Source organism: Aquila chrysaetos, chromosome 5, assembly GCF_900496995.4.
Source record: "Aquila chrysaetos chrysaetos chromosome 5, bAquChr1.4, whole genome shotgun sequence".
Lineage (NCBI taxonomy): Eukaryota > Metazoa > Chordata > Aves > Accipitriformes > Accipitridae > Aquila > Aquila chrysaetos.
This window is the reverse complement of record NC_044008.1, coordinates 15,735,928-15,754,799: the sequence shown is the minus strand read 5'-3', so window position 1 is coordinate 15,754,799 and position 18,872 is coordinate 15,735,928. Positions and strand designations below refer to the sequence as shown.

The window sequence follows — 18,872 nt, the reverse complement described above, 5'->3', positions numbered from 1 at the left end:
TGATGCGCAGTGCAATTCCTCACCACCCGCCGACCGGCACCCAGCTAGTCCCCAAGAGGCGATTCCCCGTCCCCACTTCCCAGTTCCTACACTAGATGGGACGTCCCATGGTATGGAATACCCTGTTGGCCAGTTTGGGTCAGGTGCCCTGGCTCTGTCCTGTGCCAACTTCTTGTGCCCCTCCAGCTTTCTCGCTGGCTGGGCATGAGAAGCTGAAAAATCCTTGACTTTAGACTAAACACTACTTAGTAACAACTGAAAACATCAGTGTTAGCAACATTCTTCTCATACTGAACTCAAAACATAGCACTGTACCAGTTACTAGGAAGACAATTAACTCTATCCCAGCTGAAACCAGGACAGCCAGTTTCTCCCTGGATGTTCAGCACTTACATACTGTGCCTGTTGACTACGTTTAAATTATTTTTGTTAGAGCTTTGTGAAGACGCTGGCAAATAATAAAGCTACTTTTCTTTCCCATTTGGTTGAGAGAACAAATTTAAAACTTCATTTATTTCCTTTCCACAGGACGAAAATGGTATTTTGAAGTTAGATATTGTTTGAGGGAGAGGAATGAGGAAGTTATCTCTGTTGTTAATACGAGATGCCCCACAGATGCACTTGAGCCTATCTACCAGTACTTCTTAGTTAAGAAGGCTAACTCACAGCAACCTCAGTTAGGTTCTCTTCACATTTTCAGAAGCTTAAGCAAATACATAACTGAAGTAACTTTACAGACCGTTATCTATTTCTTAATTAAGACAGTATTACATGTTTGTATATAACACTAGTAAATGGGTATAAATAGCCTCCATAAATGGTATCTATCAAGTATAAATTTAAGCTCATTCTGTAGCAAACCCATGCTGGTTTCGTTGCATTATTCTAAACTCCTGCCAGCATTTAATGAGATAATTTACTTGTTTATCTGTCCATCAAGATGCTGAAAAAGCAGGAACCCAATGCTTCTGCTAACATACAGAACCACATTAGCTTTCTATCCCTAGGTATCTCATACTTAGATGGATGAAAACTAATCTCATCCATAGCAAGAAACTATCTGTCTATATTCAGAAACTCCACCTCTTGGCTACCTCAACTTGTTCAGGAATTTCTACTCATTTTTCACCTCATGAACATACTCACAGCTTTCTCTTCCACTTCATGCTGCTTCTACCTCCATGCCCCCCTTTCTTCCCATCCAAGTTTCTTGGTTGCCTCAGCAGTTTTTCTCCTTTCTCTTCATCTCAGTCCCACCAGATTTTAAAAGAAAAATTAAGGATTAAATACTTGCAGCTGTCTCATTCATTGTTCATTCTAGCTCTATAAAGTATTTTTAATCTCCTTTTCTTGCTAAACTCCTCTATTTAAGACTATGATATCTATTATTCTTTGTGCATAGCCTAGAACAGTGGAGTGCATTATTAACTAGCCCATAAGTAGCTATGTCATCAGCACTATGGTATATGTGTATTTTATGTGTAGAGCCCACATTGCATATATACACACATATGCATAAACACATAGAAGAGGTACTAAATTAGGTAGCTCAATAAATTTTAAGAATTGAAGTTCAAGAACAATTAATTGATCCTAGCTTACTTATGCCTTTATCCTCTACATACCAATGACAGTACATTAATACATTCACAGCATGTTAACAGGAACAGCTGTTAAATAATAAATGCCTTGCTATATTATTTTCAGCAGGTGCTTCGGCAATTAAACTCTGGCTGCTTAATTTCTAGCTCAGTTAGGAAAAATAACTATATCTTATGCCACCAAGTAAAATACTAGGCATTATCCAAAGAATAACAGAAACATCAAAATCAAGATATCCACTGTAGAGAATTATTGTTCTTTGTGAAGAAATATGCGTCATCTCCTGGCTTCTCCATGTTTATCATTGCAAGAGCTCAAAAAGCAGCAGATATCATTGGATGTTTTCCTCAACTCATGTCAGTCGTTCAGCTCTTTCTCCATCCCACCACTGGCTAAAGGCAGCCACTAATACCCCTCTTTCAGATGTATTTATTTGGGAGCCACAGCACAGGTCAGTTGGGAGACGCAATGAAAATCAACACACGAAAACCTCCTGTACTTCTATTTTCTTTAAATCCATGCACCCTCAGGCAGCACAATTCCTAGGTCTATGCAAGGGAAGTAGAGACAACCTATGGGCAGAGGTGTGACAAAGGCAGGGACGCTAAAATCTCTCTGAATAAGTCTGCAGTATCACCAGATCAGATTCAACATGAAACCACATGCTACAACTAACTCTCTGAATATTTGTCATTAACTTGGAGTAATGTTCATCAGAAGCAAATCTTCAAAACCACTCAAGAATCAACAATCTTGCACATTTCAAATTTTACAACAGCTCTTAGCTAAATAGCCTAAAATTAAGAGAAATCCATATTTGAGAAAAACCTTATGTTTCATTTGGTCAGCCTCTCATTTCCTAAACACAAGAATTAACTTTGATTACAGAATGCTATTAAGCTACCAAGCATAAAAAACCAGCTACTCTCTGGCTTTTCCACTTGCAAGGTATCTTGACTACCTTAATGTATCCAAACAATTGTTTAATTTAAAAAAAGTATCTAAAAATATGGTTAGGATGGCAAACACCACTGCAAAATGTTTGTGTTATCAGCATAGTCTGTTTCATATTTTTAATTTTGTATTTTATCAGTCAAGTTTCTTAAATGTACTGTACCACTCCAGTAGTCATTTAGTATTTAAGAAGTAAGAACTATCACCTTTCATGCACTTTCTTGTATGAAAAATAATTATTTTGACTATTAAAGCTGCCAGAAACTTAATAAAATAGTACAAGTAGACTGCAGTATTACCTTGTTCCAGCTTGAAGTTTATCACGATTTACATCTGGACCATACCATACAACTTCACTTATTATTCTGAATAAGATAACTCTATTTTACCTCTCCACAAGACCAAAACACATGAAATATTAACTGACCATGGAAATTACTTCCCAAATAATTGTGCGAAAATTTCAGGCTCCTAACATGTTTTAGTTTCCTTTTAAAGGAACATTTAAAAGAACTGATTTTTTTTTCCTGAGCAAGTATCAGCTTTTCAAACAATGAAACTCTCCTACTGAAATGCAAAAGCTTATCACACATCTGTTATAAGGACTGCATTCATTAAAGTCAGCTATCAATCAGTCACAGTAAAACTTTCCTTAAAACATGCAACATAATCTGCATAAAGTCCTGCTCACTGTTACTGAGTGTTAGTTAACAAATCATTCCATTTCATGCTACAGTACCTCATGAAGTATTATCATTACTTAAAAGATGAGAATACTTGGAATTCATTAAATTTTCTTACTTTGTGCTACATATGCTATGCACCAATCCTGCAAACGCAAACCTCCATTTTCATACAGTTCTTCAGTAATCCTGAAGATCCCCACTAATGTTTTTATACTGACAAGGAACTATCTGACTGAGGTTGTAACTGGCAAAAGTAGAAGTCTGGATAGACTTACTGCACTATGGAATACAAACTTTATTACATTTACTAGAAATGATCTGCAGTTGAAAACAGAAAGCATTTTATAGTTAGATTTTAAACTTAGCATACTGAGATGACTAGGAACAGCGCACATCTCCCGCTCTGCTGACTCTTATGAGTCAGTCATGAGACTCATTACATTTAGTGGTGGCTTTTACACCCCACTTTCAGATTCATAGTATTTCAAACAAATAAGACTTAGGTTCTGGGCCTCATGCTTCAAGAGAAAAAGCCCTCAAAAATGAAGCCTAAAGCCTATGATAAAGCAGAACAATAAGAGGAGGCCAAGAATATTAATTTTTAATGATACGTAATTTGGAAGGATCTGTTACATGTAATGGAATAAAGTGAATAGTCCTCTGAGCCAGCACAAACCAAGTTAACTTGAAGAATATACAAATCGGCACCAAGCTAGGCAGGCGCGCTCCTAGCACAACACACCGCCACCATGGCAATGCTGATTCTAGGACCTGATCTGCCAGCTCCACACAGCAGAACAATGCACCATGTACACAAACCAGCTCGGTTTTGAAAAAACACAGGCAGATTTCTAGCATGGTTGTACATTTTCTCATGCATAGATCATCACTAAATTGCTGTTTCAGGCTGTCTAGGAAGTAAGCAAGACAACCCTGCAACAGATTACATTCAGTTCTTGCTTTCAAAGTTCAGTTCCATTAACGAAAATAATTCTAGTCCTAAAGGAAAAAAGAAAATCTTAGGTTTTTCATAAATTCCACAGCAACAAGAAGGCTTCATGCAAGTTCTGTGACCTGGAACCCTGGCTACATTCTTCAGTAAACCAGATAATAAATTTGAGGTAAACCTAGTCAGTCATCTTTAAAGAAATCTGACTAATGTCATATTATGTTTTACATCACAATCACCATCAGCATTATGTTTCAACTATTACGTAGACCAATGAAACATGCAACTTTATCCAACCTACCTGATGCCCGTCTGGTAAATCGGTTTATCACTGGAGCTGAAAGAAAACAAGACATTTCAGTTAGATTTTTTTTTTTTAAATAGTCTAACACACTTTAAATGTAACAATGTTATACTTCATTCAAAGTGCAACAACTACAAAAATCTGTTAATTGTTATTTTTGTATCTTTATAGAAACCCATGTTAACATCATACACATTTAAACTTTTAGCAGCTTTGCAAAAGATATGGTAGATAGTAACCAGTAAGCTTTCAAGACCATTTTCAGCTTTTTAAGAGTTACTGTTACTTATTGCTGTTCACTACTGGCTGTGAAACGTTTAGATCTGCATTGCCATGATGTACTGAGAGCACAGAAATTGGCATCTCGCAAACAATGATGCAAGCAGTGATTAAAAAAAGGTGTAAAAAAATTAATTTTACTTTTACAAAATATACCTATTAGAAATCTGGCACCAAAGATGCTCCTATAGAGGAAAACACTAATTTACAATCCCATCTGAAAGATCAACTTTTGCTTTGACTAACCTTTAAAACTCCTTGGGTAAGCCAATAACAATGCCAACTCCCGCCCAAACCCCAGTTTTACAGTGCAAATGACTGTTTTGCACTGTGCCATCTTGGCACATCTCCAACTGCGTGCTGCAAACATTTGGAAACAAGACAGGAGTCTGATTCCAACTGGGAGAGATCGCAAAATACATCTTAAAACACACAATTTTGCCCCTATTTAATTTCCAGGTTTACCAGGTTCTTCAAGAGCTACTAGAGATAAAATAGATAAAGAAATAAAGTTTCATGTTTTGCCTTCCAAATACAACCTTCAGTCTGTTTCTAATTAGTATAAAACACTGGTCTTGAACTCTACTTTCATGTGATACATTAACTGCTGGAATAAACAGTAAGAAGAAAATCTGAATGACCTAATTTCAAATGTGGGCAGCAGCTACATTAAAAATGTATGCCCTTACAGTGCTTATTAATATTCAACCTTAAAAATTGCTCTTGATGTTTACATGGAATTGAAAAATGAAAAATATTGAACATTTTTATTTTATCCCACTTAATTTTACATGGGAGTTATGCATCGTTTCTTGAACATCTAAGCCAAGATAAAGAGAAAAAAAAAACTGCTGAGAAAACAGGAAAGACAGTAACAGCTTGAGATACAAACTGACTTTTTATTCCTTTGGGGAGAAAAAAAACAGAGCAAAGCTACAGTTTCTGAACCAGAGTTGCAGATGGTTTGTGCAAGCACAGACAGTAGTGGCAGGTCCAAGTGGCAAGAAATACACTGGGAAACCTGTCTACAGCAGTTCAGAGTGCTAGTAATGAACAAGGAAACCTCTGGTGAATAAGCTATCACAAACTCCAAACATATATATAAACAAACAAGAGAGTAACATAACCAGCAAAGTTGTTTTTAAACATGAATTCTAATTCCCCCCAACAATTTCTATTTTCTTTTAAATAAAAAGACAAGAAATTCAGACACATTTTTTATTAGAGCAGACACCATATTTTATGCAACTACTGTTTTGTAATACAGGGGGCTATTTCATTTCTCAAAACTGTTCCTTTTGTCACTAGGGTTACAGGCCAAATTCATTTTAGAACACTAGTCATGACTGTCACCATCAGATGGCTGAGCTGTTACCTCTAGCATGTAAATTAGCAGCAGTTCTCAGCAGATGTGCTGATATAAAACAAATATTTGGAATTCAACACATTTCTAACAAGAAAGCATAAAATAGTGCTCTGCTCCCATTCAAAAGTTATCCCCAAACTCAGGGAGGGTATTTGGCTTTAGCTGTCAGTTCTGTACACCACCTGAAGACAGGGAGATTTAACTCCTCTAGACAACTACCTCAGCACGTTTTGCCAACACAAAAAAATAATACGACATTAAAAAAAGAACATCTAAGACAAAACTAACATAATTTGGAGACTACTTCTCTTTGAAACAAGTTACTGGGACTGTCAAAGAGACAAGTCCTTCTTCAGCTACTTCCAGCTACATACTTCTAAATTCACTCTTTTATTTGGCTGCAGGGAGCTTAGTTTATTTTACAATAAATTTTACAAATTATTTACTGTTGGGGAAAAAAAAAAAAGGAAAAAAAATAGCAAGAATGTCAGAACCTTGATAAGCAACTATTTTTGAGCTCATGTGAATAATCAGTGTTTGAGCAGCAACCAGGCAAAGCCTTCCTCCCCAGACTTGGATTTCATGAAGGTCATCCAAATGTGTTACTAGGAGATTTAGAAGCAGCACCCACAGTTCTTTGCTATGGAGCAAACTAACTACTCTCTATTTCTCTTGTAGCAACTCACAATATACTTTTGTTGCCTATAAAGACAGAAGCGTTAGCTTAAAAGATGGTCTCAGAGAATCATCAGTCCCTGTCTTGGTTTAACGGTTTAACTCCAGCTGGCAACTAAGCACCACGCAGCTGCTTGCTCACCTCCCTCACAGTGGGATGGGGGAGAGAATCAGAAGGGTAAAAGTGAGAAAACTTGTGGGCTGGGATAAAGACAGTTTAATAGGTAAAGCAAAAGCCACACACACAAGCAAATCAAAACAAGGATTTCATTCACTACTTCCCATGGGCCGGCAGGTGTTCGGCCATCTCCAGGAAAGCAGGGCTCCATCATGCTAAGTAATGGTGACTTGGGAAGACAAACGCCATCACTCTGAACATCCCATCCCCCCCCCCCCCCCCCCCTTCTTCTTCCCCCAGCTTTATATGCTGAGCATGATGTCATATGGTCTGGAATATCCCTCAGGTCAGTGGGGTCAGCTGTCCCAGCTGTGCCCCCTCCCAACTCCTTGTGCCCCCCCAGCCTCCTCGCTGGTGGGGTGGGGTGAGAAGCAGAAAAGCCCTTGGCTCTGGGTAAGCACTGCTCAGTAGTAACTGAAACATCCTTGTGTTATCAACACTGTTTTCAGGACAAATCCAAAACATAGCCCCATATTAGCTACTATGAAGAAAATTAACTCTATCCCAGCCAAAACCAGCACAGCCGTACAGAAATTTAGCTGGTATTTTCACTACAAAGTAGATGCATTGTCAACCAGGTCGCTACAATGGCTGGCAGGATAAGCATAGTAAGGTGGGCAAAAGCTCATTTTGCTGGAGCCATAAAAAAAAAATTAAAAAAAATTAAATCATCTTTCAAACATGTCGGGAGGTGAAAGTCTTGGCTTGGAAACAAATGGACAAATTGATGGCAGAAATATTCAATGAGGGATATTAAATGCTTCTCCTGGAGCCACAGAGCATCAGAGGCAGCAGAGAGTTTTCCAGGGAAAAAGCACTACTTGCTCTGCCTCTGCTTATCATCTTCCCTGGATATCTTTTTTTAGCCACTGTCCTTACGGAGTTCTGGGCTAGGCTGACTCTTAGGTTTGGACTGAGATGACTGTCCTCATTCACAAGGCTCAAGTGAAAGCGGCAGCCAGAGAGTACCACGCCAAGAGACAGTCTTGGCATCCAGGTTTAACTATGAGGACAGCTTTGAAATCCCGCTCACAGGCCACAGGGATATCACACTTACATCTATGGGTTCAAGCCCTGAGCTACACGCACGCACAAGCAGCGGTGCTTAGGTATTGTACTTCCCACTCTGGTGCTCCAGCCGCTCCCCAACAGCCCAGCTCACCACTCTCCTCCCAGCTGTGTCTGCAAGCGGCTTCTCGGGACTTTCAGTGCCTGCCTGCAGGCACAGCAGAAAGCAGCTGGCTGTTAGGCTCTGTAGGCTGCCCGAGGACTGCTCCCTACCATGAGAAACCCACGTAGCCTTGTCAGAGGGCTACTCCATCCCTGACAACACCCCGCTTGCAACACTGCTGACACATACCAGTTCACAGCTCCACAATATTCCAGCAAGGGTAAACTTGGGAGGGGAATGTGCTTGAGGCCATACCTACGTGGCTATTGAATTTAACTCTGCAGCAAAAATATACTTTATCTTAAAGGTTATAGTGACATTGTGCTGAGGGTTGATTACACAGAATGATTCAATAAAACAACTTGTTAGAAGAAAAAAAACCTGCTTACAGTAACTTACAGCTACACACCACCACCACTCCAGACTTGTACAAAATGTAAAAGTAACAAAAACATGGATTGCAAAACCTTGTCATTGCAAAATTCAGGGATTTTTCCCCATAAAGGGTAAACTGGCATGCAGATAAATTCAGAACATGTCCAGCAACATCTGATCTTTTTTTACAGTAAGAGAAAGAGCGGTGCACTGCAACTGAATAATGTACTGCTGTGCACAGAGGATCTTGTTTAAGCGCATGGTGTCACTCCAATATTAAACATGACTCTTCATGTTCTAGTTTATCTCAGCCAAGATCTATTACAAACTTACAGAGGGGAAAATGAATAAAGGGGGGGGGGGGGGGGGGGAAGAGAAATGGCAGGGGTCTGCACCTTGACAAACTTTTGAATAAATTATCATTTGAAACCATGCAAGCTATTGATCCTTACATGACATATTAAAGTTGGTTTCTTGTTAGCGCTACATAAGAGAGAATTCCACCATCTAAAACGTTACCTGCTGGTGACTGAAATTCATGTTTGCAAATCCTTGCTCAGATGACTGTACAAAAATACAGTTTTTAAAATATTTTGGCAATACAGCTCAAGTAAATAAACAGAAATAATAAAAAAATGATCAAAAGAAGCTGAAGTGTTTTAATATATCTATTCACCAAGAACATAGGCTGTAAAAACATCAAACTACACGAAAGGTGCACTAAAAATTTTTCCATCACCTGACAACTGTCTAACCATTGCTCCTTTCCCCGCTATCCTCTCACACTGTTCTTTATGAGCATTAACCAGTCATCACAACAGCTCTGCAAAACAGACCATAAAAGCAGCATAATTTTCTAAGTAGAGGAGGAAGTGGGAGTCTACAGGATTGTTTGCAGAGCACAAAGACTGAGAAGGTAATGCTAATAAAGGATCCCTAGCTGGGCATCCTCTACATGGGTAACTTGTTCTGATAGCTTGAGCTGTCCCTTTTTGCAGACTCTCAATTTAAGCGCTCAAAGTCAAGTTTGCTTCAGAAACTATCAGAGATTCTTGTGCCATTAATGTCACCTAAAATAAGAAGCTAAACACATCATAGACATTAGACATGCAGCCTTCCTAAGAAGTCAGGGACTGTCAGCCTGTGATTTAACAAGAGGTTCTGCTTATCAGGGGCTGCTAAGGACGTGCTCAAGCACTCTCTGACAACCAGACCTGTAAGCTGATGCTTTCTGCAGGTCTGCAAACCAGGGCAAATACACAACGCCGCACCACGCTGCAGAGTGCATGGGAGCCCACATGTGCCCAAGCCAGGGTGAGCATACCCGGCTCCCTGCAGCCGCTCTGGGGCACGGAGGCCATCAGGAGACTGCTCAGGCCACATTCATGGCAACTCAAGGCAACGCTCTTTTAGAGCAAAATACACAGAGCCAAAATGCCTGCTCTGAGTGACAAGGGCTGGCAGGAGATTAATGATTAATCTTCAGTATTAGTAAAAATCAGAACACTTTCCACAAGCCCCACTTTCAATTAGCCACTGTAATTTCTTCATAGGGCAAAGTGCTAAACCCCCTTCAAAAAACCAACCAAACAAAAAACTTAAATTCAGCCATTACATGTCTAAAGCCCTCAAATTTGGCACCCCATAGCCCAAAAAAACCCAGCTGTATTTACCCCAATGTGTCTTATAAGGGTAGACACAAACAGAAATATCTGCACCATAGTGTGTTATCCTTGTGTAAAAGATGCAAATGCCCCAAGTGAGGTTATGAAACAAAAGTCATAGCCAAATCATGCATTTTTTTCTAACCTATTGAGGGCAAAGCAGTGTTAAAACTCTCAGGGACCTCATTGAGGTCAGTGGGTTAAACATAGCCCAGATTTCAACAACAGACCAAGAACCTGCTCTCAACACACTGCATGACTTTATACAATTTAACTCTAGTGTTTTTGGAAGAGTTATTCCTGGTTTACTCATGGTATTTCGTCACATAGCTCAAAATCTCAGGCTAAGTTTCAACCGATAAGCATCATGGGCACTATGGTGCCCAAGCTTTCAGTTCCAAGCTCACCTATTTCTCAGAGGTCCAGCAACTTTCAGAAATACTTTGAATTACGCCTACTGTAATCACATTCCTATATTATGCAAATTAATATTTGCTTGTTGTCTTTCATAAACAGACTATTAATTAGAATGAACTAATCAGAACAAGAGAAAAATCAAATCTAAATGAATGCCTCTCTAAAATACATGCTTTAGCCAGACTTCTGTTTTCATGTCCCAAATGGATGAAATACAGTTAACTGCCCACTACGCAGGACAATGATAGACTGGAACACCATGGATAATAATAATAATAGTAATAATTCAGAGCCCCTCTAATTTCCCTCCATCACAGGAAACTTTCACTTTAGTTCAGGATTATTCCAGGTAGAATGATTATTTCAGAGCACTCCCAGGTTGAGACAGACATAAGATAATACAACAATGTTAATGCACCTTCACACCAATAAGACCTCACAAAATCTCAACAACAAGGACAACCACTGCCACCACCTCGTGTGCTCTCACCCACGGGAGTCACCCACAGCCAGTCTCAGCCAGGGCATGCCTGCCTCTTCCAGTGCTGCTGTAGGTTCAACATGGCTAGTGCTGAGCCCAGGCTAAAAAACCAGTCTTCCCAAAACTAACTCAAGCCAGATGCCTCTGTGTGCCAAGTTCTGCAGGCACATCATGGGGGCACCCATGTTGCCCCCGCACAGGGGTAGCTATGGGGCAGCACTGCAGCTGGCTGTAAAGCAGTTCAGCTGTGCTTTTGCAGCACTACCAGCACACGTAGCAGTGGCACAGGTAATCCACAATGGCACAGACTATCCGCAAAAGATAATTTAACAGTGGAGAATTAACAGCTTATTGTATTTACAGTCAGTATCATACCCAAGGTCAAGGTACATGGTCTTTTCTTGCTTAGAATCTCTAAATATTACATAGTACTAGAATACAGATTCAGGAAGATAATAAAATCAAGCTGTTCAAGTAAAATTAAATTACATAAATTATGTAATAAAACTGTACATTATAGATCTCTATATTCCTTAAGAAATCTGTTACAGTTGGAATAACTTTAGAAATGGTTCGCTTTACTCTGAAGAGCTATTCTTCCTTCTATTTATCAGACTCTGGTTGGTACATTCACTGACAGTTTGAAGAAATGACTCTGACAAAGGAGGGAGTTGTCAGGTCTATGGAGAATGGTTCTCGTCTTTTCTCTGTGAAAGGCCGTGACGACTGTGAGGAACGAGGAGATGGGATGAGCCCAGGGAACACGCAACTGTTATTCGGAAGACAAACGAACAGCCCTTGCAATACAGTAGTTAGATAGAGCATAGCTTTCTAAGTGTGTTTTAATTTCTGGAAATTTAACAGCAACTGTAATATCCTAATGATGAAATATGTAAGATATATTTTATTATTTCCCTCACCAAATAAGTCAGTCTCAAAAGATGATTTTTTTATTAAAAACAAAATTCAAGAACAGCACATAGGCTGGGCCTTTGCACAAGGTGAAAGGGTAAATCATGGCCACACAGGTGCATGCTGTAAGTAACACTCAGCCAAAGAACCTGAAAGATTAGACAGCAACACTGCTGCCAAATTTCCCAATGAACAAACTTTAACATCTTAGGAGAATCTGAAGTCCCCTCCAAAACACCGATTTTCCTTGGGGAGGAAAACCCACAGCTCCTCAAAGGGTAGGATCTGCACATGGAGGGATCTGCCTCCATCCAAAGAAGGGTGTGCTGCTGGAAGGCATTGCAAGTACGTGCTGTTAGGAAGAGTGTGCTCCCTAAGGAGTCACAGCTGCTATGTACCCAAGCAGACAGAATGCATACATACACATGCATTCATATACACAGGCAGAATTCAGGCAGTGAGACATGAAGTAAATGCATGCTTTCAGGGAGTCCTGTAGACAGAGACTGAAAAGCACAAGATGAGGAAGAAATCATGCTACAGTGGTAGTAGTATTTACGTGCTACTGGAAGAAAAAGCAAGAGAGAATAATTTGGCTGTTGCAAGAAAAGTAGATGTTGGTGAGAGAAAATAGCTACAATCAGATGGGATGCCCTAAGATTTTTTTTTTTTTTTTAATTAAAAATGACATCTACAGATTTTAAAACCATCTGTACCACAACAATTACATACATAATCACTCCTATCTCTGAAGATATCAACACATCTGTAAAAGAATAAAAATATACAGAAACCAGAATATCCTGTTATCCCCATTTTAACAATATGCAACAAAATAAACTAAACTTACAAGAGGCTGTGGTCCTAAAATGCAGTTAGTCAAAAACAAATTTTGAGATTTTTATTGGCTCTATAGATTACTTCTTTTCATTTTCCATTCTGGAAAATGAGTTCCATTTCACTGTAGAATAGTTTCTCAAGAAAGCTGGGAAAGCCTTATAGTCACAATAATTTGAAAACTAGACTGGATAATTGCCCTGCACTCCTTGCGATTTAGCTCTGGAGCTCATATTTCCAGAATTATGTGCTAGTACACCAGGATCGCCCCTTTCCAAACCCAGTGCCACGCACTTCCAAGGGCTGCACAGGATTCTGCGGTCCCCTAGGATAACCTTCAAAGGAAGCTGAGATGAAGAATCCCAATAACTTACTTCATTCTTACAAATACAGAAACTATCCTAAAAAAAAGGCTGCCAAAAACAGCATGGAAGAAAGCTGCTCTTCTTTACATATTTCATTCCACATACTAACACATATCTCCCAGGTGATATACAAGTTTCTACTTCAAACCACAACCAAACAGCAAACTCTTCTACCTCACCCCCCCTCTGTCGACTACACAGTAATAAGCCACAAATTATTTCTTCAAAACCCAAAAAGCTTGACTTGATAACTCGCATCAAAAAAGCTCAGTAAAATTTTTGGCAAATTAATTTATTGATTACTGAGATATCCACATATTTAATTCATGGTCTTGTGTGGTGACAAATACCCTGGATTTTGCTTTGCTGAAGATGAAAACTCTGTGTATCCATTTAAATGCATCACTATGGTATCAGGAAATCAGCAATGTTATAAATGGAGTCCATGAAAACATTTAATAAACAGAGATTCTAATATATTATTTCAGGATTTTTACATTATTTCCAGGTTATAATTAGTGTTGATGTTAAATACATTTGTTTTTAAAATGCTACTATGGAGCAGCACACTTTCATGGTCATGTTTTGACATGTACATACAGCCAGTCATTATGCTGCAAGCTGGCTGGTTATTTAACCTGTCATAACACAAACCTCAAAAGAGAAGCAAACAAATCTTTCCCACTTTATCAGTTAAGAGATTTCAGCTCTTATGAATAATTGATGCTGTACGTAATTATTAACACTGAAAATAAAAAGATGAAATGCCTGTCTGATGTGCTAGATCAATGACCCAACACAGTGAAACGGGCTGTCACAGCCCATTAATGGAAATGAAATGCTGCTCTTGGAGACCTTATTTACTTTTCCCATCCAAGCAACCTGTTTGAGATTCGGGCTTTTTTTTATTTTTAAATCTATCACTTCTTCCAGATTAATGTCCCATGTTAGAACATAAAAGTATTAAGTGAACACATTGCTGTATTGAGTTTTTCCATCTTAAATGTGCATTCTGTTACACAGTGCTGCATGCCACACATAGCATGTTTCCCCTTAGAAATTCATCCTCATTATTGCTTGTGACCAGTACGCTTAGTCATTATCTCATTAAAAGTAATCAGTGAACTAGATGGGGGGGGGGGGAGAAATAAAAAAAATAATTCAGAGCAATATTTCTAACCCTTAGTTATACCACAGGTTGCAACACATTCAATTTGTGCTAGAATTTGCCCAGGCACAGGCTGAAGATGTATACCTGTGCGGACATCCTGGCTTGGAGTACTTGCTGCCCTCAATACCAGGTCACTCAGTACATATGATGAAAACTAATAGTGTGTATATGAGAAGATTTCTACCCACCAGAGACAACATATTTTGAAAGCAAAAAGGGAATATGAAATTGAGCCTAAAAATACCAATGGAAAAAATGTATGAGGGAGGTCAGTCTTCCTGGGACATGCCCTGGGCTATGAAGACCCAAGCCTTCCCACAGAGCCAAAACCCAAGACCTGGAGTGCTGCTTTAGCTTAGTCACCACCTATAGATCCTGTTTTTCTTTCAATTGTACTGTTTTGTACAATTTACCAAACTGCTTATTTCTGCCTAGCAGAGTGGGCTGCAGTTTTTTAGTTTGTTTTTTTAACATGATCACTATACACTTGCGGTAACATCCCTCTTTGCTAAGCCATGTATTACCATCTCCAACGAATATTCTGCTATAGCCATAGCATAGTTTACAATTGCTACTAAACCCCATCTGATACAAAATGTCAGTAAAGCTTTTATCTTCTTACCATCTGTAAATGGCTTCTTTCCACTTGAAATTTCATAAGCTATTTTAAGAATATTATGGTTATTTGCTTTCTAACACTGCAGTGCAGGCGTTTAGATCCAATTTCATGTTCTTTGCTGCTTTCTAATTTTGCTGCCTGAAGCATATTTACTAATGTATGCACGTTCCCTATCAGAACAGGAGAAAAACTGGTCATTCTGCTAAAGCTCTACCAGCAAGGCCCAAATCAGTTGGGTGGTGCTGCTCAACTGTAAAACTATCAAACTGACATTTTGTATGACAGTAGGCTTCAGGATCACCATGTCATAAGACAAAGAATAATCTGCACCTGTCCTTAGGTCATATTTCTGTCAAACTACAAACTAGACCACCCAAGATTCTACAAGAGTGACCTGTTCTCCTGAATTCCTGATAGCCAACAGCTTCCCTTAACCATTACACAACAGTGCTTTAGGCTCTCTTTTTTTACAAAATTTTGGCCTACGTCTTTTGTCTCTTGACAGTACCTGCAAGATATATTTATTACAAAGGAATAACGTTGCAATCTTGATGATGGTAGTGGGTTGGAGAAGATGTCACGGCTGTCAGTATTCTTCTCTGAGGGAGTACATCTTTGTGTAGAGTTTATAATTATCTCATGTATTTTATACGGTTTAACAACTGTGAACATAACTGCTTTCTCCCATACACATTCATACTACCCATGTTTAATCCAAAGCCTCAAACCTTTTAAGGCTCAGGCTTTCCTACTATTGTTCATGTTTTTGTCACTTTGCCATTAGGTTATTACAACAAATCCTACATGGGCAAACACCATTAAAACTTTCTGAAGTTAAGATTTTACACGAAGCCTCTGCCTGCTTCCTAGGACTACCTTGGCAGAAACATGTGGTACAAAGTACCTTGATGAAGAAGTATATGAATATGTATGCTCTGCAATCTGCATTGCCTGCTTATTCACTTCCTGGTGAAATTTAAGATTTTGGACTTGATGTGTATTTTAAAGTTTGCATATTTTAAGAACATTATGTACTTAAAGGGAGTTTCTCTGGCATTCATGATAATTCATTCAGCTACTCAGAACTAAAATAGACAATTTTGTTAGCTTTCAGATCACGAGGCAAAGCACATTTTCCCACTTGGTTTTAGAGAAAGGCTGAGAGATGTACCTCATCAGAGAGCTCTAAAAGAAAAAGAAGCCCAAACCCCAAGTGTTATTGCTTGAATATAATGAGATGAATGGCATTGAGACTATGTTAAAAAAAAAACAAAAACAAAACAAAACCAAAAATATATATATAAGCATCTAAACAGAAAAGTCATGAACAAAAAGAGAAGCACTTGAGCAGTATTCTGTCCTCACTCCTACCACATAAAAGCAGCTTGCTGATGATACCAATGGCAGGATGGTGCTTCCTGACTCCAGCATGCTCACTGGTGGAACATCTAACGCAGTCCACATGCAGAGCATATCATCCATTTCCTAGTCAGATGTCTCACTGGTTTAACAGCCTACAAATAACATACTTCCCACCATTAGACAAACTGTCCATTGTCTAGCAGCCAACAAAAGCAGCTAGTGAAACAACAACAAAATGAAGAAGTCCCAGTGTCCTCCCACCAGCTAGGAACACATCCACTGAAGTCCCTTAACTTGGTGACTGACACCTTCCCCAAGCTCAGGTCCCACAGGTCAGAGTGTAGTTTCTGAGAAGGGGTTTGGGATATTTTGGGGGTTTATTTTTCTGTTTCTAGTAAATCCTTGTACTCGCAGGCTGCAGGCCTGGGTAACAACAACAACAGCAACATAAAAGCCTGGGCTACCAAAAACTACAGTGTTGAGATCTGAGACATTGAGCCAAAGGTAGGAGAGGAGAAAAGGAGCAAGAAAGAGCTAGAAAAGAAAAAAGATTTTACTGTTCACTTCCCATATATGTGCAATGCTAAATTACCGCCAGCAGCTGTCAGGGATTACAGTGAAGCTGTTAGCCAAAGCACCCTTCATGATTTGGCCTTTCCAGTTCTCAGGGGCAAGTGAATGAAGCACAGCTGGTGCTCGTAGCTGCACTTGCTTCAACACAGGCCTTAGGTACCCTTGCAATATCTGCTCTCATTTACTCTTGCAAACATGCAGGACAGCATGCAAATATGACTCCAGGGAGAAGGTGGGATACAGATTCACCTTGAATAATACAAGCCTCTACCTCCCTTTTAGACAGTCAAAACCACTATCCACATCCACAAGACTACTGATGATGCACTAACTGTAGAGACCCCAGGCATGATTCAGGCTGACCTTCATGAATGGTTTTTTGCGTCAAGGAAGGGGGTAGAGAAGGCCACCAAAGAACCCTGGTAACAGCGATACCTAAGTGACTCCGCAAATCTTCACACACTTAATCTTGAGTTAGCTGCACGCTGGTCTGTCGACATGGCAAGGGCAATGCAGGTGCTACCGAAGACATCGTGAAATCTGCCAGACCAACTGAAGGACTGCAGATAATGGCAAAAATCCACCAACAGTGACCTACCATGACCTACAATAAAACAAATTATTTTTCTCCCTATTAATAAAGAACCACACAAAGTAGCATCACATAGACATATCCTGTCAACAATGCCAAAAGAGCTGCAGAAACTTAGGTAAGCAAACTCCATTATCTAATGTGTTTCTGTTACCCAGAAGGATATTGACTGAGGATCTTACAAATGGTACCTCCCAAATTGCACAGCTGGCTGTCATTTTCCCCTGAACTGGGCAGGTAAAGAATGTTGGCAATTAGGGATGACCACTTTCCAAGTGACCAGGCAGCACTCTCCCTTGTACCCACTGCCTTGTTCGTGATGGCTAGCTACTGAACAAACAAAGGGCAAACAGAACGTGGACCTCATCTCCATGATCACCACCATCCTGAACCTGAAATTCTCCCTTGAATGGCTAACTCACAGTTTTGGCACATGATACCCCATCGTCAGCTATCTCTCTTCTCACAAATGTAGGCATGCAGAACATGTTGCACCTCACAGCATAGTATGTAGCACAGCACAGTTTCCGTCCTGTACTCAGTCTTGATACAACTGTGCCAGCATTTGTATGACCATGATCATCAAACAGACCCATGCTGCTGCATGTTACTGTCCCAGTGCCAAGATGCAAACAACAGCAAATAACATTGCGTATATATGGTATAATGCCTTTGTTCAGGTTCTTTTTCCAGGCATGCACTCATCTCAAACTGGTTTTCTTTTCCATGGTAACAACTCAGAACTTCCCCAAAACATTCCAGGAGTATAGCCCAGACTACAGACAATATGTATAGATAATGAATAGAGAGCTCAGTTGCCTAACTTGGTATGGAGATTTTTGTCCCCCAAAGGTAAAATTTGTGCATAATGATACCAAATGTTGTCACTTGAGCCCCTTTATAAATCTAGTCTTTATTCTCAAAATGCCTCTTACTGAGTCAGTACCTGTGCCTCAATTATGGAGCATTTGAGACCAAATAACTCATTTCTTAAGAGAACGGAGAGGTCAAAGATCCCACAGTGTGAACAGACCTTATGGACAGGTTAATAGGATATGTCTTTTCTGTCCCAAACCAATCAACTTGTGCAAGGGAGGTGAGGAGTGACAAAGGAAACTGCAAATACCAATTTACTTCAGTACCTTCTGTTGTGTTAGTGTGAAACAGAGACTACTGGTAGCACCTGAACAATGTCGCCTAAGAAAAAGGGTGCTCAAAGTACAAACACAAAGATCTATCATCTGTTATTTGTTTTGTTCTTACACAGCAGTAGCATTAAAAGCATTCTATGAGATGATATAAAACTAAATCCCATTATGTCTTATGGCTCCATTACTTGT

The 18,872-nt window shown here is 39.5% G+C and overlaps 1 protein-coding gene across 1 annotated transcript in view; it reads right to left on the bottom strand.

Moving 5' to 3' along the window:
- The window catches only part of PRKAR2B (protein kinase cAMP-dependent type II regulatory subunit beta), a 97,828-nt gene that overhangs the window by 58,912 nt on the left and 20,044 nt on the right, over positions 1-18,872 (bottom strand). The window contains exon 2 of the mRNA XM_030015564.1: positions 4,493-4,528. Within this exon, the coding sequence (XP_029871424.1) occupies positions 4,493-4,528 (36 nt within the window). The remainder of the gene's footprint in view (positions 1-4,492; positions 4,529-18,872) is intronic.